General features: G+C 40.7%; 1 protein-coding gene across 1 annotated transcript in view; it reads left to right on the top strand.

Moving 5' to 3' along the window:
- Positions 1–24,593, top strand: part of CTNNBL1 (catenin beta like 1) — a 169,248-nt gene that overhangs the window by 36,070 nt on the left and 108,585 nt on the right. Inside the window, exons 4-5 of the mRNA XM_019943897.3 lie at positions 6,370–6,509; positions 16,846–16,943. Coding sequence (XP_019799456.1) covers positions 6,370–6,509; positions 16,846–16,943 — 238 coding nt within the window. The remainder of the gene's footprint in view (positions 1–6,369; positions 6,510–16,845; positions 16,944–24,593) is intronic.

The following is a 24,593-nucleotide window of genomic DNA, read 5'->3' on the forward strand; positions in this document are numbered from 1 at the left end:
ATTGTTATTTCTTTACTCAGCGGTCTTCCTGCATTAGACTCTGTGTTCCTTTTAGTTGGTGTGTATTGTTTGTCTCTGTAGTACCTAGCACGGTACCTGCCATACTGTAGGCACTCAGTAAACAAGAGAGATCTTATATAGTTGATGTCATATTTACTACATCCCTATTGCTTGGAACCCAAGGATACATTATGAGGCAGCTATGTCACAAGTTGATGACACTGGAAATTTAAGAAATCCAATTTACTTCTTGGAATGGCAGTATTACCTTTGCCCGCTTGGTAGGTATACTTGTCATTTTAGAGCAGCGAGTTTCTGCAGCTTATGTTCACCATTTACATCTTAGGTACGACAGATGCTATATTGTTACAATTCATGAACTGGTTTTAAGAAAATGTTGTTTTATTTAAAAATATCAACAGTGTTTTCCATTCACACAAAATTTATATACTATTTTAGTTTTAAAATCTAAACATTTGAAAATTGAAATTATACATAAAGAACATTTTTTTTTTTTTTACGTCCAAAAGCAGTTAGGAAACTACATTGTGTTTTAACCTTGAGTTCTTGAATTCTTATTGGTGCAGTGTCTTTTATAATTCTCTAGACCAGCAAGGTGCAATTAAAATGAAAATTGCTAGAGCATATTTGAATGAAACTTTCCGGTTGAGATCAGAAACATTCAAATTTATTTTCCCATATATGCAATTGTCATTTTGATTGCATACCAAAAAATGCCTCTCTTCATTTGGCTGCATTTCAGATTCAATTGACACTTCTCTTATGCAGCCTCTACTTTGCACTGTGTGATCTTTCTCCCAAACATCACATCTGGTAGAGTGTGCTGTTTCCCTAGTAAGTCCTTTAGTAGTTTCTCTTTTCATTTTTGCAGGGGCAGAATTATTTAGTTTAGTGGTCCTCAAATTTTTTAGTCTCGGGATCCCTTTGCGCCCTTAAATTATTGAGTACCCCAAAGTACTTATCTAAGAAAATTCTAGAATATTCAAGTACACATTTCATTAGCCATTAGGGCAGTGGTATCATCACATTGTTGTATAGTTGTCTGAGAAACTCCACCATACACTCCTGAGAGAATGAGAGTGAAAAAGGCAAATAATGTTTTGGAGTTGTTGTAAAAATAGTTTTGATCTTATAAACCCCTGAAAGGATCTCCAGCCACCACCTGCAGTCCCAGGACCACACTTTGAGAACTGCTGATTTAGCCAGGTGAAGGAAGCATCATGTTGTCTGTGCACTTATAGCTGGTTTTGTGATTGCAGGAGGACTCGTTGGCTTCTGTTGTTCTTATAGTGTTTTTGAACATTGCTGATCACTTGCTAAAATTCACTTTTGTGGTTGAGGGAGAACATCCTGCTGGTCTGAAGCAAATGTACATGGGCAAGCTAGCAGAATATTCTCCATCCTACCAGATGGAATCAGTGACCCCATCTCAGCCTGGGTTACTGTTTTAATATGTTGCTCTATTGCTTTCCCGTTGACCTCTAGCTTGATTCTCTCCCCCCAGCTGTGAGTCATCTGTTGCTGAAGGTATACCTAATCCCTAGGCAGCCGTCTGCAAATACTGTAGTGTGTGATTTTAAATGAGTAGGCTTGTACTTTTGTCAGCAAAAAGAGAATTTTCTTTGTTATAGTGTAGCAAACTTGAGGGTATCTAGATTCATTGACTACTACATGCCAACACTTGTTAGGCATTTTATTATCTCTTTTAATCCTCACTATAATTCAGATAGGAAGATCAAGGAAGTTGAGTTTTAGAGATAGGTTAGTTAATATTCTGTCTCCCTTGACAAGGCTGGAGCCCAGTGCTCTGTGTTCCAATGGCAATTTTCTTGGGCAACGCTGGATATCCTTACAATGAATTGTATGTAATAGATTATTTATATTTGTGCTAGGCTAGGAGTTCGGTGAGGACGGCAACTGGGATTATTTTGCTATCTGTTATATCCTCAGTACCTAGCACAGTGACTGGCACCTAGTATGTGCCCATACATACTTATTGACACACTGCTAATGGTTACACAGCCAGTAAATAATGTTGCTGGGGTGTAACCCAGGTCAATTTCATTCCTACGTCCAGGCATTTCCCACTATATCTCGTTACTCATGTCACATGGGACCCCAGTGGTATTTTTATGCTGTTTCCCTGCTCACAGTTGACTTTCTGCTCGTTTTGTTGTGATAATTTTCTGACTTTCTAAACTTAAAGATATTTGATTAAGATTGCATATTTGGAAGAAGGATTTCAAAGTTGGAGCGGACTGAAAGGTACAGTCCCTTTCTCCCTTCTCATCATTGATTTTTTTATATCACCTTTTATTAATTACCCCCAGTGACAAAGATCTAACTTCCCAGAGAAACTTATTTCATCATTTGGCAGCTCTGACTCTTTAAGATTTCAACTCCGAATGAAAAAGAATTTCAACAAATCCTCCTGTGAGAGGATATCTAGACTCCTTATAACCTCAGTTGCTTCCCCAAATTAGTTTCCATATCCCTCCTAAAGTATGGTTCCCATAACAGATGTCACAGACTTTTATGGTCATCTAATCAGCATAACTATCTTGTCTTCTTTTAAGCAGCCTAAAACCATAACAGCATTTCCTCTGCTCCTTCATTTGGAAGGCATCTGCTGAACTTCTGCAGTGGACCAGGGAGTGTGCCCAGTGCTAGGTGTCCAGAGATGACTGAGAAATAGTCTCTGTCCTGGCAGAACTGTTTGGTGGTCTGATTTGTATTGTGGTTACAGTTGAGTAAAACCATCAGGTCCTTTCTACACATGTCCTCTTACTACACTGTATCTTTCCTGCCCCATGTATTTGTACTTGACTTTTTGGTTCAATGCGTTCTCCACGTAGACCCTAGGTAATTTTTCTCCTGTTAGATTTGGCCCATCATCATTGCCTGTCAGAAACTTTTTGAATTGATTCTGTCAGCTGCTGTGTTCACTATAAGCTTTGTGTTGTATGACATTTGTTAAGTTTGCCTTTTATATATCTTCACCCAAGTTGTTGATCAAAACATAACAATAAAATAATATAGTTGATCTAAACAGACCTAAGGAGGGAGCCCTGCAGGATACCACCAGAAGCTTCTCTCCAGGCTGACATTCATTCACTAATTATCACTCAAGTCCCCAAATCTCTTCCTTGTATGCAAGATGATTTTGTTTATTACTAGTTAGTGCCCAGTCTCCCTTGCTACTTCTCCCCAGTGAGCTGCAAAAATCTTTTGTCAAGTTACTCTCAAGAAATCAGATTTTTTGTTTTGTTTTGTTTTATACTACCCATGTAAGGCAAATAAGCCTTAGAGGTTTGCTGAGCCCATTAGATTCAAAGATTAAACAGATCTACTGCCCCGTGGAATATCTGAAGTCTGCACCAGCCCTTCCGTGTCATGATTCTGATTTGGTTTCCACACTTTAGGTGATGGGGAACTAGTGATTTAAAAGGTAATCTATTTGTAAGCACTGTGGAAGGAGACTTTAAAAAAAAAGTGGTATGGGGGGGTCTGACAAAAATAATTTTGAAGTTTACTTGGAATAATAAGCAGGTGAGAATAGACAAGGAAGCATTCAAAAAGAAAGCTAACATAGGAGTGTTTTGCAGTAACAGATATAAAATATATTGTAACACTATGCAAGTATGGTCCTGGCTCAGGAATTTGCAGACAAATCAATGAAATGGAGTGAAAAGCCCATAAACAGATTAGAGTACACATTAAAATTTAGTGTATGATAGAGGTGGCATTTCTTCAAATTTGTGGAAAAGAGATAGATTATAGTATTGGAGCAATTGGCCAGACATTTGCAGAGTATAAAGTTAGATCTTTGCCCTATATTATACACTGAAATAAATTTTAGTTTTATTACTCCTAAACATTTAAAAATGTATAAACGTAAAAGTACACCATATATCTGATCTTAGCATAGAAAAAACCTTGCTCAGCATACAGGTAAAATAGAGTTCATAAGGCAAAGGTAATTAAAAGCCTTTATGTCAAAAAGCACAATGTACAAGTTAAAGGACAAATATTTTTCTCTGGGTTTTTTTTTTTTGCAATATATCACAGAGATTAATTTCATTAATATATAGAGTGCTTATAAATCAATAATAAAATGAACACCCGGATATAAAAATGGGCAAAGAAGAAATACAAATAGCTAGTAAACATTAACACAATTTTTACCATGGTGGTATCAGAAAAGCAAAATTTAAAGAAGTTACATTTCCCATCTCAATTAGGAGATTTTAAATAGATAATACTTTTTTTGAAGAGGGTGTGGGGAAACAGGGAGTTCATACACTATTGGTGCCTTTCTGGCAGAATATATCAAAACCTGTTAAATTATGCATACTCTTTGACTTGGTACTTTCCTTCCTGGGAATTATCCTCACACGATAGTTATGAATACATGCATCTTAGTGCCATTTGTTATAAAGGAAAAAATTGGAAACCATCTGAGTGTCTGACAAAGGGGGATTGGTAAAATAAATTATGGAACATCTATACAAGGAAACACCATGTAGCTTTTTAAAATGTATTATTTAGAATAGGACTTTCAGATAGGCCTAATCTGTTCCCTCTCCATGATTGATTGGTAGTCTTTTCTTGGAACACTATGTTGAGAAGGATTCTGAAGCCATGTCTGGCCTCAGCGGGGGAGATGCTGTGCTCAGTGAGGGATTTTGCCAAGGGAGAAGAAGGACTGACAGCCCTATTGGATACTGGCTTTTCCTGCTGTAGAAGAATGTTTAATGATAAGAGGAATTGTTCAGACTATGTTAACAACAACAGCAAAAATTATATATAGAACTGTATACTGTGTAGGCTACTTTTAGGCAGGGGGAAGGCTATGAGTTGAGAAAAATGACTTAAACATACCAGAGTATTATCAATGGTTATTTCTGGTTAATAAGATCATAGATGATTTCGGTTTACTTTTTGAGGGCTCTTCTTTCCTTTTCCCAGTTTTCTACAAAAAGTGGTGTTTTATAATCAGAAAAAACTACATAAATGTTATGATTAAAAATGGTAATGGAGAAAAACAGTGGTAAGATATTGTCTAAATTATGGACATGTTTTAAAAAATTACAGTCTCCAGATTTTGTTCTTACAGAATCTCCAGAGTTCTGGGGAGGTGGTATTTGCCCAGCTCCTCAGCATCTGGAGGTTCAGGAGTCCCTGCTTATGTTCCTTTTCTTTGTGGCCTCCATTCAGTTAAGCAGGCATCTGTGGATACATAGAGACAAAAGATATAATTCCTGTCTTTAAGAAGCTTACTTTCTGGAAGGGAAGATAGACATATTATATGTGTTAGTAGTAGTAATAGAAATGAGAGCAAAGGTACAGTGCTTTTTGCATGTCAGACATTTTTTAAGTGCTTTATGTGTATTTGTTCATTTACTTTTTGCAGTAGCCTATGAGACAGGTAACTTTATTATCCCATTTATTATACAGATGAAGAAACTGAGGCAAAGAGAGGCTAAGTAAGTGGCGAAGTGAGGTTCAGAGCCAGGCAGTCTGGCTCCAGAGTGTGTTTAACCACTGATTCCTCTCAGCCAGTTATTTTTTCAGTTGCTTTACATGGATTAGCTCATTTCCTTTTCAGAACAAACCTTCCTGTCTTGTTCATCAAAGGCTTAGCGGGCATTTCTTCTATGTCAAACACTGGGGGAGGGCATGCAGAGGTGAATGCAAAGCAGTTCTGTTCTTTGTGCCTGGGCATAGGTTTGCGGAAAGGTTCAGGTGTGGAAATGTGAGTGAAGTATCTTGCTACTTAAGGTATGGTGGTGATTACAGGATGCCAGACTTTACTTTGGGATCTTTCTCTTAATCAGCTCATTGGAAGGGGTGTGGGGGAGGGGAAGGTATTTCTGGATGGCAGCAGAATCCCTGTACTTTCCTTTAGGTAAGGGGAATAATTGGCTCTTGATCTGAAGTGGTAGGTAAGAGAAGCCCTTTTTGGATCAGTAGGATAACTATGTTCAGGACAACAGAGTGAATTGCCATTCCAAGGGGTAATGGTCGCTAATCCACAGGACTGGTGGGCGGTTAGAGCATCTGATGCTGCAAAATGCTTTCGAAGCCTCTAAAAGGCAACTTGTGACTGCACGAGTAAGGGGAACCCTGTAGTGAGATCTGAATCCGAGATTGATTTTTGTAATGAGGAAATCGATTTCCCAAGGAAATTGTGTGACAGTATGATTTTTGGACGCGCATACTTCTTGGTTGGTCTGTTGTAGACACTTTGACAGATTGTCTCTCTGTCTGGATTATGTTGCTGTTTGCTCCTCAGTACTGATTGTACCCCTTCCCTTTCAATAATGCTGTCTTGTTTTCCCTTCCTAGGTTTATGGAATCTGAGCTGGACCTAAATGACATCATTCAGGAGATGCACGTGGTGGCCACCATGCCAGACCTGTACCACCTTCTGGTAGAGCTGAATGCTGTTCAGTCTCTCCTCGGGTTGCTTGGACATGATAATACAGATATCCTTTCAGATCTGTCCTCAGTAGGAAGGCAGACGTGGTGGGGGAATGCTGTTTACTCTCTTCTCCTGTCTGTCTCTGCTGATGTCTGCTGTCACGTTTGGTTTTCTATTTCCATTTTAATTTTCTCCCATCTTGAATCACACGCTGCTCTTTACTCATTCGAAAGTCTGGTTTTTATCTATTAATAAATCTTGGGCAACCCTTAATTGTCCTACTTGCTCTTATTAGTGTTAGAATTCATCGTGATGTATCCTGTTCATACATTAACAGCATTAATTTTTCAGGATCTTGATTTGGGGGCCCATTATACAGGCAAAACCAGACAGGATTTACATCTGTTGATCTACACATCATTTTGCTAACAGATGGCCCAGTGGAGTTGAACCCTCCTCTAGTCTCACATTCGAATGTCCAGGAAGACAGGGATTTTTATCTACTTTGTCTACTGCTATATTCCCAATTCCTTAAAAGAGGCTGGGTGCACAATAACATTTAGTATTTGTTGACAGCGTTAGACCTAAACAGACAGTCTAAGTTTGATTCCCTGTATGAAATTTGGTGCCCCTCCAGCCCTTCGTATTCTAATCTGCAAAAGTAGATGAGTTATGTCACTGGGACGTAACCAGACCTGGATACCTTAAGGTCTAACAGACTTAAGGGCATAGAACATTAAATTACCGAAGGATCTAAAAATTGTGAATTCAGTTGTCACCTTGTTTTCAAGACTTAAATGTTATAGACTCTTCTGTGGGAATGATACTGTGTATATTCGTAGATGGCATTTACTAGAAAAAAATATAAACATTCATATATATATATATATATATATATATATATATATAAACTTTTGCCTTTCAGTGTTATTGAGAGGATCAAAGGAGTTCATATAAGTGCTAAGCAGTTTCTGATACATAGTAGGTATTTAGTAAATGTTACTTTTAACTGAAGCTGAATCATGACTTAAACCTTTTTATACTTTGTCTTTGCTATCAGATGTGAAACAGCTTTAGTGGAAAAGGTTTTTGATGTACCTGTGGTTGGGGTTACGGTCATTAAAGCAAATTCTCTTCCAATAGTTGTTCTGTTTGAATATAGATTTCTGAAGGTAAGAGACAAATGTAGTTAGTCTGCTTGAGTGATATTCATGGGAAATCTGCTGCTGCTTCATGTTATTTTCATCTTTCTGGTAATCTCTCTCCTGAGAGCATGTCTGACTAGGTTCTTTCCTGCCTGATAATTCTCATAGAAATAAATCAGTGAATAATCTTAATGCAGGCTTCTTGAAGGGTGATCTTTTAAGCCATTTCTGATAATTCATGGAATGTTAGGCAGTATTGAGAATTCCTGTCAGTCCCTAGATTGATGAGTATGTTCCCCATACTCATCACCGGGAGGTTCTGGGTTGTACGAGGCCCCTAGTCAATTAGCTTGTCTCTGGGTGAGCTTGGTATGGGTCTCATGAATTCATTTGGTAGACATGGCTTTGAGTGCTTATCAGGCACTGTGCTAGACCCCCAGGAACCATAGGCTGCACTGATGCTCAAGCAGTATCCGTCAGTAAACATATTGAGTATCTAGCATACAAATAGCCCTATTCAAGGTACTAACTGGTCCTCACAGAGTTAGTAACCAAGAGTTCTAATTGTGACTTCACATTTCAGTTCACCTAAGAATGGTAGCTTTTCAGAATCCAAACAGACCTTAGAGTTGACTTAGTCCAGGGCCTTATTTGTTTAGTTAGTAACAAGTCTAAGGTCTGGATGTTGGACCACTAGCTGTTGAGGTTGAGGTTGGCACTCCAGGCCCCTGATTTCCAGTCCAGTGTCATTTCTAATGCACCTTGAGTCTTTTCCCTGTAGGATATACTACATCCCTGACAGAGTTGTATAGTCACCTGTTACCTTGTGTATTAATACAGCAATCACCTATTTTGTTTCTGGAAACACAACTCTTATTCTTCTTTTATTCTTGCTAACTCAAAATAATAGTGGCAGCTTTCTGAAGATGCTGACACTTTGCTGATTCACCAACCTGGTTCCTGCTGGGGAGAAGACTGACACAAGAAGTGTGCTTGACATCGGGATGTTTGGGAAAGACAATGGCACAGATGTTCCAAGTTGTTACGTTCTGGTCTTTAAGAAGGGAAAAAAACAAGTCCCCCCTATAATAACTTTGACAGACTGCCATTTCCCTCCTGTTTTCTGAGAGCTAAACTGTTTTTTCCCCTTCTTGTCTGCTAGCCTTCACCCTGCTGCCCTAATGATATTTTTTTAAATCTAATTTTTAAATTATGCCCTACATCAAGTTTAAAGTGCATTTGAAATTTTTAAAATTACCTCATTTTAATTAGATGCAGCAATTAGGGTAAATGTATTCCTCCTCAAAGTACCGTTTTTCTTGAAAGTGGTTTCAAGAAAGGGTAGGCCCTCTTGACTTGCATCTAACATATCCTCTATCAGTTGGAATGTTGATCTCCCAGTAGCATTGCACTCTGCTTCTTGTCGTATCTGTGATCTATAATGGAAATTTTTCTTCGGGAAACGGTTGTTAACAATTTACTGTTGTACAGCTGTAACTGCCCGAAACACCTTACCATGAATAAACAATTTCGTGGCAGTCAGGACTTAAATTTTTAATCATTTTAACTCTTCATTTATCAACCAAGACCATACATGGCTGGTTATGGTCCCAGCAAGCTCAGGTCATCTTTGCTTTGTCCTTCTCTGAGAAAACATAAACTATAGGGACTTTAATTGGATCAGAGGCTGGTTTGTTGTAACCTTAAGAGCCAGAGGATGTGAGAAAACAGCTTGTGCCTCATCCTTTCAACCGTGAGAAGCAGCTTCAGAGTTTATTCTGGCGCTCTGCATCACTGCTGCTGGTGAGGGCTTGTCAGCGCTTCTGTGCCTCATCTCCCCCCTTGAGAGGCTGGAGCTCAGCCATCAGTTGGCTGTGGAGAGGAATTCTGGTCCGTGAAGAGCACCTCTGGGGGTGAGGGGCAGAGAGGGAGGGGCACACCCCTCACATGGATTGAAGAGTCACTCTGAATGCATTAGGAGGGAACACAAGGTGGGATTCAACAGCTGCTGCCTTTTAGAAATATTGCTTTTTAAAACAATTTTCCCTTTAAAATAAATCATTTAAACATGTTCAGAGCCCTTTTTTTTGTGACCCTTTTGGAGTGTTTCTACAGAAAAATAAAATCAAAGGTACATTTAAAGGTTTTTTATTTTATTTATTTATTTATTATAAATTAATTTATTTTTAATTTTGGCTGTGTTGTGTCTTCATTGCTGCACTCAGGCTTTCTCTAGTTGCAGTGAGGGGGGACTACCCTTCGTTGCGGTGCGCGGGCTTCTCATTGCGGTGCGCGGGCTCCTCATTGCAGTGGCTTCTTTTGTTGCAGAGCGCGGGCTCTAGGCACACGGGCTTCAATAGTTGTGGCACGTGGGCTCAGTAGCTGTGGCTTGTGGGCTGTAGAGCACAGGCTCAGTAGTTGTGGCGCACAGGCTTAGTTGCTCCGTGGCACATGGTATCTTCCCGGACCAGGGCTCGAACCCGTGTCCCCTGCATTGGCAGGTGGATTCTTAACCACTGCGCCACCAGGGAAGTCCCTAAAGATATTTTCTTAAGGTATTGCTAAACAGTCAGTTCTGTGGCCCAGTTTAAACCAAATTTACTCAATTTGCCTAAAGGACCAAGGAGGAATAAAACAAGAGGAAGATAGAACCCCAGTTGGTGGCTAATCACCTCTTCTGCTATCAGCAAAAGAAAAAAAAAATTAGGGCAGCAAATCCATAAATATCTTATTTTTATATGTCATTTGCTGTGTTCTCAATTTGAGGGAAGAGTCAGTGGAATCCTTTCTAAAGTCCTTATGGCAGATCATGGCATTTACCGGGTTTCTCCTTTGTATGATAAGCTCTGTTGGGTGCTATCAGGGAAACAAATAATAACTCTAGTTGAGGACTTCCCTGGTGGCGCAGTGGTTAAGAATCCGCCTGCCAATGCAGGGGACACGGGTTCGAGACCTGGTCCGGGAAGATCCTACATGCTGCGGAGCAACTAAGCCCGTGCACCACAACTACTGAGCCTGCGCTCTAGAGCCCGTAAGCCACAACTGCTGAGGCTGTGTGCCACAACTACTGAAGCCCACGCGCCTAGAGCCCGTGCTCCGCAAGGAGAAGCCACCACAATGATAAGCCCGCGCACCGCAACGAAGAGTAGACCCCTCTCACCGCAGCTAGAGAAAAGCCTGGGCGCAGCAACGAAGACCCAATGCAGCCAAAAATTAATTAATTAATTAATTAAAAAAAAAAACTCTAGTTGATACAAAAACACTCACATTACTAGGTGTGGTGAGTGCCCTTGGAGTGTTATGCTCAGGAAGTACCACTGGTGTTCTGAGAAAACGTAGGTCATCTCTGGTTTGGCAGTGATTAGGGAACTGGGCATTGGAGATGGGTAAGCTTTTGATAGATGTGGAGATTAGTGTTCATTTCAAGTTTATTTTCATGATTCCTACCGTGGCAATGGAAATTGCCATTCCTCACGCGCTGGAAGCTGTTGTGCTCACGTAGTCACTACAAACTTATAGGAATATCAGGTCCATGGCTTTATTTATTTTTAAAATCATGACCATGGCTTCTCAGCTAAGTGCCCTATTCTTTAATAAAAACTATTGAATAATATAAACCAGATTTTTTCAAATCTGCTTTCTCTCCACCCGTTTGTGATTCAGAAAAATGAGGTCTCATTGTACTGTTAACTTAGGGCATCAGTACAGTTGGTTGCATGCTAATATGCAGGAAGGGAGAGCTTTGTTTTGTTAATTACAGAGTAGATCATTGGTCCTGATGGGACAGCTCTGTTTTGTCTGAAATAGGGAGTGGTCGTTAGCACTATTCTTTTCTAAATTACTGCTTAGTTTTCTCAAACTCTAGAAAGCCAGGAGAACTTGCAAAGTTGTCCCGTTGGATTTTGTGAAGAATTATTGTGGGAATTGGAAAATAAAGGGCAGACAGGTTTTTTTTAGACCAGCAGGGATCAATTGCACTTGAGCAGTTTGGGTCTATGCGACACACCATATTATCCCAGAGGGTGTGTACAGTAGTCAGGGGTGCCTTGTGTTCGAGCCCCAGTGCTAATGAGCAGGAGTAGGGCTGGGAAGGGTTTGCACCTCCTAAGGGCTTTCTTCTAATTGGACTGGGAGGGAGTTGGCTATTGCTCCAGTGCTTTCCTGCAAGCACTGTCTAACAAGACTTTATATGTCAAGCTGTTGTTCTGCTAGGAGCTATTCTTGTCTTGATATTTCTAGAATCAGAATTACACTGAAGGGACTTCCCTGGTGGTGCAGCGGTTAAGAATCCGCCTGCCAATGCAGGGGACACGGGTTCAAGCCCTGGTCCAGGAGGATCCCACGTGCCGCGGAGCAACTAAACCCGGGTACCACAAATACTGAGCCTGCGCTCTAGAGCCCGGGAGCCCCAACTGCTGAAGCCCACGCGCCTAGAGCATGTGCTCCTCAACAGGAGAAGCCACCACAATGAGAAGCCTGCGCACGGCAATGAAGAGTAGCCCCTGCCCGCCGCAGCTAGAGAAAGCCTGCATGCAGCAGCAAAGACCCAATGAAGCCAAAAATAAATAAATAAATTTATTTTTTTAAAAAATTACACTGAAAAGAATTTACTTCTTTTCCTGATTGGTAGTCTAACTTCCCTGATAATCTGTACTAATAAACCACCCATTTTTTTGGAGCCATTTAAGTATGCTCTGAAGTAAGTCAGATTAGGAGAAGAGTGCCAAAATGGCAATCTAGGAAAAGGACCTCTTAATGTAACTTTTGATCTTGCTTATGAGTTTTAGGTGAATTCCATGTCCTTGGAAGGCTAGGGTGGTTGTAGCCTGCTTTGGACATTTCCCCTGTGGCCTAACAGTGCCCACTGACATTTAGTAGGTGCTTAATAAATGTTGAATGAGGACATTTTTTTCCCTCATATTATTTTGATTAAGGATTGGGGTAAAATTAAGAATCTAGATTCATTCTAGGTAGTTCTGTGCTATTATTTTAAAAGGAGAAAAAGACAGTTTTGTCTGTTTAGAAATTCATCAGCATTAATTGAGCTATATCTAATCACTCTTCTAATCTAGGAATAAAAGAAAAAAAGACTTCTAAAAAACCCCAGATTTGTTCCATTAAATCAGTTACATACTGTGAATCCAGACTGGTCATTTTTCTTAAAGAAGCATTTTTGAAAGGACTTTTAAAAAAAGCCATCTGCTTAATATATTTTGTTCCTCTTTATCTTTTTTTTCTTTTAATAATTTTGTTCCTTGTGGTCACATCTCACTGGAGATTAATGAAATTGATGCCCCGTTTCTGTCCCAAGACTCTACAGGAGATGAGGCCAAAAAATCAAATATCTAAAGCCAAAATAAAAGCAAACACACCTCTTTTTCTAAAAGCCGTTGTGTTGTGGGCCATTTTGTACCCAGCTGGTCTTTTCTACTTCGCCTCTTATTGTACTGGCTTATTGCCCTAGCAGTGGACAGGTGCAGAGGGAGTGAGTGGGGTGGCCTTTCTACCTGACATGACAAAATAGGCTATCAAAAACTGTGTTTTAGTAATTCACAAAGACAGGCTCTCTGTTTTCCTATTGCACTTGGATGGGAGAGCCTTTTACCTTGTGAAATGAAATTGTAACTACAGTGGAGAAACCTATCACCCATCCCCAGAGTCTGCTTGTGAAGAAACGCCGGATGGGTGGCAGACCATGCTGAATTTTCTCATTAAGACTTAGAGTTCATCTGTTTATCTTTAGTTTCACTTCTTATTCCTCTTTCTGGTCTTCAAATGACCTCTATCTTCTGGATCATATTATATTACTCGGGAGTTGATGATTACAATTATGGACTCATTACTGCCTTGCTGAAATGCTATTTGGTGAAAGTTGAGAATTTATGTAAAATCAGTTAGTGGTAGGATTGATGAGTTGTTTACCAGACCTGGTAGCTGCTAAGTGATTTCTTATTTGACTTCTCAACTGAGGCAGGAGTGTAGTAGGCAAGGAGATATCTACTGGACCATTATAAGAAATGACTTTTCTTGGTAAAAGTTAGACATTTATTCTGTTCCTATATAAAACGATCACCATTGCCAAATTTTCTTTTCCTTTTTTCCCCCAGGTTTAATGTGACCCATTTGTGAGCATGGTATAAGAATAATCAAAGGAAAATATGATACTGTCCCATAAGACCTTAGAGGCTGAAAAAGGACTTGATCAATCTGAATTTCTGTGGCATAGCTGAAATATAAAATTAGATCTTCCAACCCATTGTGACCCAGAAAGGGAGGATCATGCTGTTGTTAGCTTAAATTTTAGATTTTAGAGGTTTTAGAAAAAATGAAGGCAATAGTGAGGGTTTGGCCATTCTGTGGGAAGAATTGACTAACAACAATCTTTATTATAGTGCTTTCTTATTTTCTCAGTACTTGGATTTACTTGCCCTTTGACATACATGATGTCATTTATTCCTTATAGCTACTGGGTGAGATAGGCTGGGCAGAGATCATTATCACCTCTTAACAGATGAGGAAACTAAGCTGTAAGGAAATAAAGGAGCTTGAGCAAGATTCCATAGTATTAACAATTTGGGGACAGTTTGGTTCACTAAAGATACGAAGCAAAGATAAATATGATATGACCCCCGTCCTCGAGTTTGCTCTGACTCTTCATCTATTGTTCTTTCATATATGCCCCACCTGTCTCTTGAGGCTAATGTTTAATTAATCATAGTTACTAAGTACTTAGTGGGGCATGATGTTATTCAGGGGATGTAATGATAGTACTTATTGCATGCCCAATTCACATCCTTGTCCTATAGACATCTGACTCTATGGTGGATGGATGGATGGATGGATGGATAGATGGATGGATGAAATGTCATCATGCATATTAAATAAGCAGGTGGATAAATATAAGAATTTTACATCTCATATGTAAGAACTTTTCAAGAGAATAAATATGGGAGCTTCTCAGATGAGGAGAATGAGGAGTTGTTAGCATTTTGTTCTTTTTCCTGGGATTTTAATAATTTATGATGAAGTAAGTGGCAGTCCTTTTCTCTGTTATTATAGTAGGGTCAATAGCTAGAATTTACCTGAATCTAGCTGTTTTCAAACCTGGTTTATACTCCCCTGTGCATTAATATGAAGAGTACGGGCAAAGGTATTGTTTTTGGAATCAGGTGGACCTAACATTCTCCCTTACTATTGCAGTGACCTTTAGATAAGTTACTTAACCACTCTGAGCTTTCACTTTCTTATCTGTAAAATGGGGATCACACTTATAATGCTGCTGTGAGAATTCAGTAGCACAGTGCTTGGCATAATGATGACTTTTTAAAAATGGTAGTTATTATGATGGCATCTACAGCAGTGTTTAGAGAGGGAGAACTACTAATTCCTACTACTCAGAATTTCTAGAGGTTGGTTTGGTTAGGCTGTTTTGTTTTGTTTTTTAATTCAAACAATTTACATATTTTAGTTTACTATACATCATGTTTGATACGTGGTCTTTGTGTCAAGAGCTTTCTGGTTACTTTGTTAATAAAGACTATATACTATACACATGAAGTTTTATCCAAAGACCTTTAATCTCATCATACACATAGAATTTCATAGCACACCCAAGTTTTGCATATATATTACTTTAAAGTGTGAAAGAATAAGACACGGAAAGCTTAATTACTTATTCATGATGGTCAGCTTGTCAGGTATAGATAAATAAAACAAACCTTTGAATAATTTTTCTTTTAGCAAAAGGTGTTCATAAAATACCTGTAACATCAGTTGGCAGTTAGCAGGTCCTATCATTCTTGTTAATATGTCCTGTATCTTTCTTTTTATTTTTTCTTTCCAGTTTGCATTGAAACTGCCCTGATTCTGACCCTTGTCATCTCACTTCTGGACTCTTTCGTGTGTTGTAGCTTCGGAGCAGGTCTTCCTCCTTCAGGCCTGGCTTTTCCCCAACCCCCCCATCTACCTACCCTCAAACCCAACACTCACAGTGCTTTAGTGCATCCTGCACACAGCTATTATATTATTCCTTCAAGATATTATTTTCTTCATATGAGTCTAGTTATCACTTTCTCCCCTCCCCCCGTCCCTAATCCTCTTTCTTCTCCTCTTCATATACCTTTGTACATTCTAATCTCTCTGTCTATATTCCTGATGTTTTGCTTTCTAGCCTACCTGCCCTCATCTATTTAGTGGCCTGTTTTCTGACCAGTCATCTTCTAGCAAATCTTTCCTTATTTCCCAGTTCAGTTTGCTCCTTTTTCAGGATGTGTGCAGTTCAAGTTGTCTGTATTCCTCATTTGTTACATGTTGGTAATTGCCTGTGGTATATAATTTTTTTAAACGTCTTTAGTTACCTTAACTTCCTCATTTTATCAGTGAGGAAACTGAGGCCCAGAGTGAATAGATTTGCCTTTGTCACTATCACAGTGCTTTACTCATCATAAGCATTCAGTAAATGCTGGTTGACAGAGCAAGTGGTGTGTGTGTGTGCGCGCGCGCATGTGCGTGCGTGCGTGCGTGCGTGCGTGTGTGTGTATGCGTCCAAGGTGAGGGAAGGGAAACTTAGTTTAGTTTGGGCTTCCAGTTTCCAAACATAACTCCTCTTTTCTCTCCTTCATGTTTTCTTTCTCCTGTATGTCCCTGTCTCTCTCTTTTTGCCTTGTGTTTAATCATCATTGTTCACCTTCCTTTTATGTCCAAAGCAACATGGTATTTAAGAGGAAGGGAGGTTGGTGGGGTCTAGCACAGTCCAACGAAAATCCTTCCCTCTACATTTTAAACCTATTTTGTCACGCCCTGATTTCTGAAGACTCCTTGGTGAACACCAGCCATCTTATCTCAGAAGAAATCATTACTGTCTTTGGAGGTGAAGTGTAGAAGATAGTTAAGATTATACTGAGTTCCAAGAATTTAAATTATGAGGTAAGGTTAAGTGTGTTGGCCTTTTTCTCACTGGAAAAGTGACCTCCCAAGTGATCTATTTGAAGTTTTGAAATTTATGAAAATGCACTGAACCTATGGACTAAGTTGCCAGGAAGGCAGCATAAGGAAAGGAACTAAGTGAAGCAGTTACCAGCATTTATTGAACACCCACTGTGAGTAGAACCTTGTTGAAGAGATGTTAATAAAACTAGAGCATATCAAAGGTAAATGGTGATGAAGCGATTGGCCAGGAAGTGGAAGGGAACCAAATATTTTAATAAAATGTCAGTTGGGTTTTCATATGTATGTGTTACCCTTAACGTTTTTCACATGTGTCCATAGCTGTGGTTGATTTGCTTCAGGAATTAACAGACATAGACACCCTCCATGAGAGTGAAGAAGGAGCAGAAGTACTCATTGACGCTCTGGTAAGTGACGTGTCCCTCTGGGGTTTTGCAGGTGTGTGTACGGTGTTGGCATCCTCCCCACCATTGTCTCTGTGAGTGGCACGGGCTGGGTGTCAGGAAGAGCTCTGTGGCAAGGCGGGACTGAATGAGGAGAGTAAGAAAGTAAAGTGCAAAAAAAAACAAGCCAGGGCTTCCCTGGTGGCGCAGTGGTTGAGAGTCCGCCTGCCGATGCAGGGGACACGGGTTCGTGCCCCAGAGCAGGAAGATCCCACATGCCGCGGAGCGGCTGGGCCCGTGAGTGGCAAGGCGGGACTGAATGAGGAGAGTAGGAAAGTGAAGTGCAACATGTGGGGTACTTTATTCTTTGGAACTGTGTTAGGTCAGGGGTTGTAGAGTCCTAGTATTTATTAAATATGTGCTGTAGGCAGGCGTTTTCTTGTTTTTTACACTTTATTTAATCCTCGCTGTAACCTCTCAGAAGGGTATTACTGCTGTAATTCCCATTTATAGCCATGAAGCTGAGGCTTAGAGAGGCAAAACAACCTGCCCGTGGTCACACGGCTGGGATTTGAACCTGTGTTCTCTTTGACTCCACATTCCTGCACGCCTGCCCTCACTGTGTTGCTTCTGACCTTTTTACAAAGAGTTTTTGCAGCAAAGAGTTTCTTTTCTTCTCTGGGCTTTATAATCCCAAGTGCTAGTAAAGACAGGTATCATTATTATTTGTTGTACAGATAGGGAATCGGAGAACGTTTAAAAACAAGAACAAACCTTCTAGCTCATCCAGGTCCAAGTAGCGGCCACTGACTGCAGAAGACAGGGTCAGCTGATTTCTGTGTTCCTTTTTGTGGAGCCTAGGCAAGGCCTCAGAATCTTCTTCAGGTATTATTCCAGGAAGCAGCCAATCCGAAGAATTTATATGTGAGGTGAAGTGATGTAATCTCATCAACTCACTCTACCCTTGAGGAAGCCCAGGTGCAGAAGTGAAGCCTTCCACTGCATCACTCTCAGCCAGTCCCTGTAACAGCAAAGATGAGCTTCTGCATGTTGGGATTCCCACTGCAGTCCTGTCCCACAGCACCAGTTTCCCTCTTACCAGGCATGGGAGAGGGCCCCAGGGCCCCACAGCTGGCCAGTGGCAGGAGTGACTCTACTCCAGCCTCTTACCCTGATACTGCCTGTGGAGCTCTGTCCACCCACCAAGCTATCTCCCTCCTCAAGTTTCTGTTGATTTTCCATCTTTCTGTTGTCTTCTGCTGTCTGGTCTTTTCTCTCTGGTTAAGAATGTTAATAAGTACTGGTTTTGATGCAGTTTGCAGAGTTTATCAAAGGTCCATGTAGCCACTTGTATTAGAAGCACCTGGGGTGCTTGTTAGGCTGCTTTCTGGCCCCATCCAAGACCTGCTGAATCAGAATGGCTGGGACGAGGACCCCAAATGATTCTGAGACCCCACTGCTACGCTCCCCACCCCCTCCTCACCCTTTCTGTCTTGAGGTTCTTGACATGAGAAATTTCCCATGTGCCTTGCTCACAGCTACCATTTGGTGTGAATGAAGGGGCTGTGAACCCACTGGATATGAAGGACTGTCTCTTACAGAGAGCGAGGCTGGAGTCCAGCAGGGCCATTTGTGACTGAGTATGATGAAAATTTCTATGGCCGTTTTTCTTTCAAGCTCCTTCCTAGAGCAAACTGCCACTTTCGTAGAATTCAGGACCTTTATTTTTCCTTTGAACCACTGTGCAGACAGAAAAGGGTGATGTCGGGGTGTCCTTTTGTTTGGAGGAGCATCTGAAGGAAGGCTGTGGCACTTGCTCCTTCTCCATGTCCCCACAGTGTCATTTGTGTAGTCTTACCTTTCAGAGGTTAATTACAGTGGCCCTGAGTGAGCCTTCCTGCCTGGACTCTGGGCTGATTTTAATTATCATCCTTTGCCTGTGTGAATAGAGGAAACAAGAGAAGAACAGCTAGCTGGTCTGCTGCCTGTAAAACGTACCCAGAAACAGCAATTCACACAAAAGCCCCCTTTGTGTTTTCTGTGTTGCCAAGCCCACCAATGAAAGCTGGATCTTGCAGATTTTATTGTTTGTTTGGGAAGAGACAGTTCATCCTCAGTCTGGGGAGCCATTAGGTAGCTGCTATACAGGGTCTTCTGTTTGTTTTGTTTAGTTTCTTTCTTATTATATTATTTTAAGCTTTTGACTCTTACAGCTTTATACTGGTGGGGCTGGTGTGAATCACAAACAATTGAACATTTCTAGACTCCCATATATTATTTGCTTATCTGCCGCCAGTCAGGAGCCATCAGTAAATATCAGAGAGCAGAACTGGCAGGTGGTCTTCATCTGTTTTTTTTCTACCCTTGTGCTGCATTCAGGAAGAAGTTTGATAAGTATTCTCATATTACAAGGGCTGAGTTGTCTTCGTAGTCTTAATTTGGGGCCAATATTGGAGGCCTGGAATTGAATGAGCAGAGGCTAGAGAACATGTAGTAGAATTTATTGTGATGTTCAGTTTGCAGTTATTGCCTTGGTCATTTTCTCATTTGGAAGTCCTGAGCAATAGAATAGCACATCTGTGGGGAGAGAGTGCTGTCCTGGTATTCTCAGGGATCTTTGGGGTTTAAGGTTTGGTTTATATCCACTGCTATTACTTATGCAGAAGGCAAATATTTGTGCTTTGTAACAAGTTGATTGGGTAGCCTGGGAAATACAGTCTTTTCCGAAGAGCGGGAACACAGGGTATTTGCTTTGATGGCAGTTCTCTGGCATGCCTCTCTTAAGAAGACATTGGACTCCTTGAGAGTCATGATTAGATTACAGTCATTTCCCTACTCCCTAGTCCCAAAATTTGCCATGCGCTTGGCAATCCCATGCTTTGCTCACATCTGCCCTCAGCTTGGCAAGGCTTGCTTCCCCTGGGCTATCTGGAATACTACTCATTCTTTAAAGCCTCACTTAAACCTTATCTCTCCTGAGTCTTTTTCAGACTCATCACTTCAGCAGAATTTGTGTTCCCCTACCACTGTGTATATCCTGGCACTGTTTTTAAGTTTGTCTTCCCTGAGATGTGATCCCGATCAGGGGAGTGGCCAAAGTGGTGGCTTTGTCACTTACCATCTGTGTGACCTTGAGAAAGTTACCTATCCTCTCTGTACTCAGTTCATTCTTCTGTAAAATGGGGATAACAGTAGTGCTTATTGCGTAGAGCTGAAGTGAGGAATAAATGAGATACTTAGTAGATCTTTAGAACAGTGTCTGGCACAGAGTAAACACCCAATAAATGTTAGCCATTGTCTTAATGAAGGTATAAATGTCTGGGACATATTAAGTACTTAGTAAATGTCAAGTTAAAATGATATATATCACATGCCACACAGTGAAATGTTTGTGAATGTTTGTTGACTTCAACAAACATTTTTTTTCATTTCAGCAAATGTTCAAAAAACATTTTGAACAAATACCCAAAAACATCTGAAGGGTGTGGACCTAAATGAGACATGGAGGGATAGATGTTTAGTTTAAAAAAAAAAAAAGAGGATGAAATAAGTAATGATGATAATACAAGGCAGAGCATTAAGAATGACTGTGAGAGATGCAAGCTTCTTTGGAAATGAGGAGGAGAGAGCCATCCCTTCTGATGGGGAAGAACCAGGAGGGGCGGCAGAGCTGTAGGTATTGGCCATGGCCCCTGTAGGGAGGCTTCAATGTGAGGGTGCTTGGAGGGGTCACAGCCAGAGGAGGTGGAAATGTGGCTGGGAGCCACCACTTACTATAGTTTCACAATGTGGCTTTGATGTGGAGAGCCAGGAGATTGCCCTATACCCATTCTTGCCCTCAATTAACCCTACGTAAATTTTGAAGCTTGAGCTGGTGGCAATGCCTTTGTGCTGCTCAGGTGAGGCTGAAGTTGGCAGGTTTTTGGTGGTTCTGAGGGTACTTATGTAAGTTTCTGGATGCTACCACTTTTATCCCTTCCCATTTCTATTCACGTCCTCACCTTCATCTGTATTTGTTCTCAAGCAGAATTCATTTGGTCATTCATTTCACTAATTGTTTATTGAATGCTTAGTGTGTTCTGGATTCTAAGAATTGCTTATGTAGCAGTGAGCAAGACTGACAAAGTCTGTTTTTGTGGAGCTCGTATTCTAGTGTCGGGAGAAACAGTAAATAAGTAAACGAGAAAACAGGTAATGACTCCTTGTTACATAGAGAATTAACATAGAATGATGTCCTGTAGAGCAACTGGAGAGTCACATCAAATTAGATAGTCAGGAAAGGCCTGAGTTCTGGGTGATGAGAAGAAGCCAGCCATTCAGAATGACCAAGGGCAAGGAATGAGCTTGACATACTCAAGGAACAAAAAAAAGGCCGGTATTGTTGGAGCACAGCTGGGGTGAAGGGAGAGAGCACCGTCAGGGCCAGACCACACTGGGCTTTGTAGGCCTTGTAGTAAGTTCGGATGGGATTGCCAGTGTTCAGGGGAGTAGTAACATAGTCTGACCTAACATTCTAGAAAGACCACTCTTGGGAGCTGTGTCGATAATGGGTTGGAGGGGCAAGAGTGGAAGCTAGAATATATTAGCTTGCAGCAGGCCTAAGTTTTACATTATGACCATATTACTATGTGTATTTTCAAAACTTATTGCTTGATCAAGATTCAGTGGGTGTGTGTGTAGGGCAGGGGGAGGGTTTATTATTGTTTTTTAAATATGAAATTTCCAGAACTCATAGTAGGTAGAAAAGCTCCAGTCAAACTCTTGAGAAACCTTGTTGGCAGATTGTGCAAGATAGAAAAGGAATCCTTCAAACGCTCTCATCTCCCCTCTTCTATCCCTTTTTTATTTCCTCATCTTCTCTTGTATCTACCCTCTCTGGTCAAGTGGAAAAATATGACTGATCATGCCCTTGAACCCTGTCTCAGTAGGACCTGGTGGAGTATTGTTTGGGAGACCTGGTAACAAGTGGAAAAAGCCAATGCCTTATCAGAAAACATCAGGCTTAAGACAGTCATGATTTCCAAGGCCAGGGTTACTCTAGCTGATGCTTTAATCCCTAAGCAGGATTTGGTTTTAGTTTCAGAGTTAGTCACAGGTCCAAAACGGGCAGGAAGGTGGTAGACCCGAGTTTAGAGGGACAGAATGCTAATTTGTGCTTCTTACTAGATGATATCTGGAGCTATGCATAATATAAATGTTTTCCTGAGGGTTTTCTCAGCTAAATGTATTTTGACTGCTTTGACCCTGCTGCATTCAGATAAAATTGCATTTAACCTAGCTAAACATAAAGTTTCACACTTTGCAAGCTTAAAAAGGCTGTCTGTTAGAAGTTAGATTTTTGTAGCAAGAAAAAAAGATTTCCTCTAGCCAGACACCCATTACCAATAACCATTCAGTTCTGGGATTTGAATGTGTTGCTTACTGCCACTGTCCCCACCACTCTCCGGACAGCAGACCATGGGTAACATAACTAAGAATCAAGGAAAGGGGACGGGGGGATAATGCACATAAAGCATCAATAAGCAGTTGAAACCGGTGAGGCTGTTTGCAGAACCGACAAGCAGTGTGATACCCAACGGAGTTGCAGTGTCCGCTGCTTTAAGATTCAGGGAGATTATAAATCAGTCAGGGTGATTTAGGGAAACACAAACTGTGATATGATTCATGTTTTTCCCCCAGATGTTTTTCTGTTTTCTCTCACATACCCAAATTGTCCAATTAATTAAGGAAAATATTGCAGTGGATTTCTTTGGTGAAGCTTTTTCTGGCTGTGAGATTTGAGAGCAAGACTATATCTCCTTGATACAAGAGAGGGAAACAGCTCTTTCTCGTATTTACAGGAGTTCTCAATTCTGGCATCAGTATCCCCTCCAATCTGCAACTAGTGTCTTTCATTGCTTCTCACACCAGGGCATAAAGGAGAGCCTAGAAAAATCTGCTTCATTCGTGATTCAGGTATCCCAAATTAGTCAACAACTTCAGCTTTTCCCCCATCCAGATGCTTCCCTTAAGTCTCACCCAGAAAGAGTAAAGAGGCCTTCTTTGAAGATCTGTCCCTCTTGCCATTGTTCCATCCTCAGGCTCAGTTTAAATTGTCCATAGAGTGCCTTATACACAAGTGTTCAGGAGGCATCAGTTGAATGAGATCATTTCCTTCTCTCTCCTTTCTTTCCTCTCCTTTCTTTTCCCCTCATTGAAGTGACAGGACATGATGGGAAAAAATAGTCTCGGAGTTGGTCACTTCTGCCACAAGCTTTGTGACTTTGACCAGGCTAATTAACCTCTCTGGACCTTTGTTTTTCTCACCTGTAAAAGTTGTGAGGATTACATGAGAGTAAATGGAGCAGTGTATATAAAAATATGACTACAGGGCTTCCCTGGTGACGCAGTGGTTGAGAGTCCACCTGCCAATGCAGGGGACACGGGTTCGTGCCCCGGTCCGGGAAGATCCCACGTGCCACGGAGCGGCTGGGCCCGTGAGCCATGGCCGCTGAGCCTGCGCATCCGGAGCCTGTGCTCCCCAACGGGAGAGGCCACAGCAGTGAGAGGCCCGCGTACCGCAAAAAGAAAAAAACAAAAAACAAAAATATGACTACAGTACACAAAGTAGAGTGTTTTGTCAGTTTATTTAAATTTAGCAAAATTACTGAATGTATAGTATTGCACTTGACTTTGAGGAGTGTACCAAGATAAATGATGGTGCAGTGCCTGCCTTCAAAGAATTTGAGTTTTTCTTAGCCCGTGGGAGATATGAACAGTGCAGGTATCAGAAGAAGTAAAGGGCTAGATTCAAACTCTCTACTTAATTTTGGAACCAGACCCAGGGTAAAGTATGCCATATAATTTCATTTAATCTTTACAACTTTTTCCCATTTCCTAAGTGAAGAAACTGAGGTGATGAGAGAGAGGATATATCATGGGTATGCAGTAGATCTTATCTTCCAGTATAGGTTTACTTATTGGCTATGACTTAGAAATGTATTACCAGATAGATAATCACTTCTTGATTATTAGGTGTTTCCTTAGTTATCTTCCTTGGTGTGCCTCAGGGTTCCCCAAGGCAGTCTCTGTAAGGGCACACATTGTGCCAGAAGGTAGTGTGAAGCAGCGTAAGCATTATTTCACCTAAGAAGGAAGCTTGGTTTTTGCTTCTGCTGCCACTGCTTAGTAGCTGTGTGGTCTTGGCTAAGTCATTAATCTCTTAAATATCATCTATATGATGTGGCTACTAAAATTTTCCTATAAGTGTTATGTGAATCAAATTAAATAAGAGAAATGTAATTGCTTTCTTATGCATTATGTGTAATACAAACATAAGGTATTTTATTCTGTTAATATTCTTTTCGAGCAGGAGTCAGAAGTTCTTTGAAAGTAATAGTTTCATAAAAGCTTGATGTAGAAACTTAGGAATGTTTTGAGTTTAACCCTAAATTTTGATGTTAGTGTAAATATGGCAAGTAAACTTCCCAACTGAATATCTCTTGGTGCTGTGGTCTAGAAATGTGCTTTTGACTTGAATGAACTTGTGACTTGACTTAAGATGGCAGTTTTGTAAGGTGTTTAAATACCGCATAGAAGTAGAAAGAGCACAGGACTTGATTTCAGAGGCCTAGGTTCAAGTGCTAGTATGTCACTCAGTTAAATGTGTAACCTTGAATTTTACCTTGTTCCCTT

The sequence above is a fragment of the Tursiops truncatus genome, chromosome 15 (genome assembly GCF_011762595.2).
Source record: "Tursiops truncatus isolate mTurTru1 chromosome 15, mTurTru1.mat.Y, whole genome shotgun sequence".
Taxonomy (NCBI): Eukaryota; Metazoa; Chordata; class Mammalia; order Artiodactyla; family Delphinidae; genus Tursiops; species Tursiops truncatus.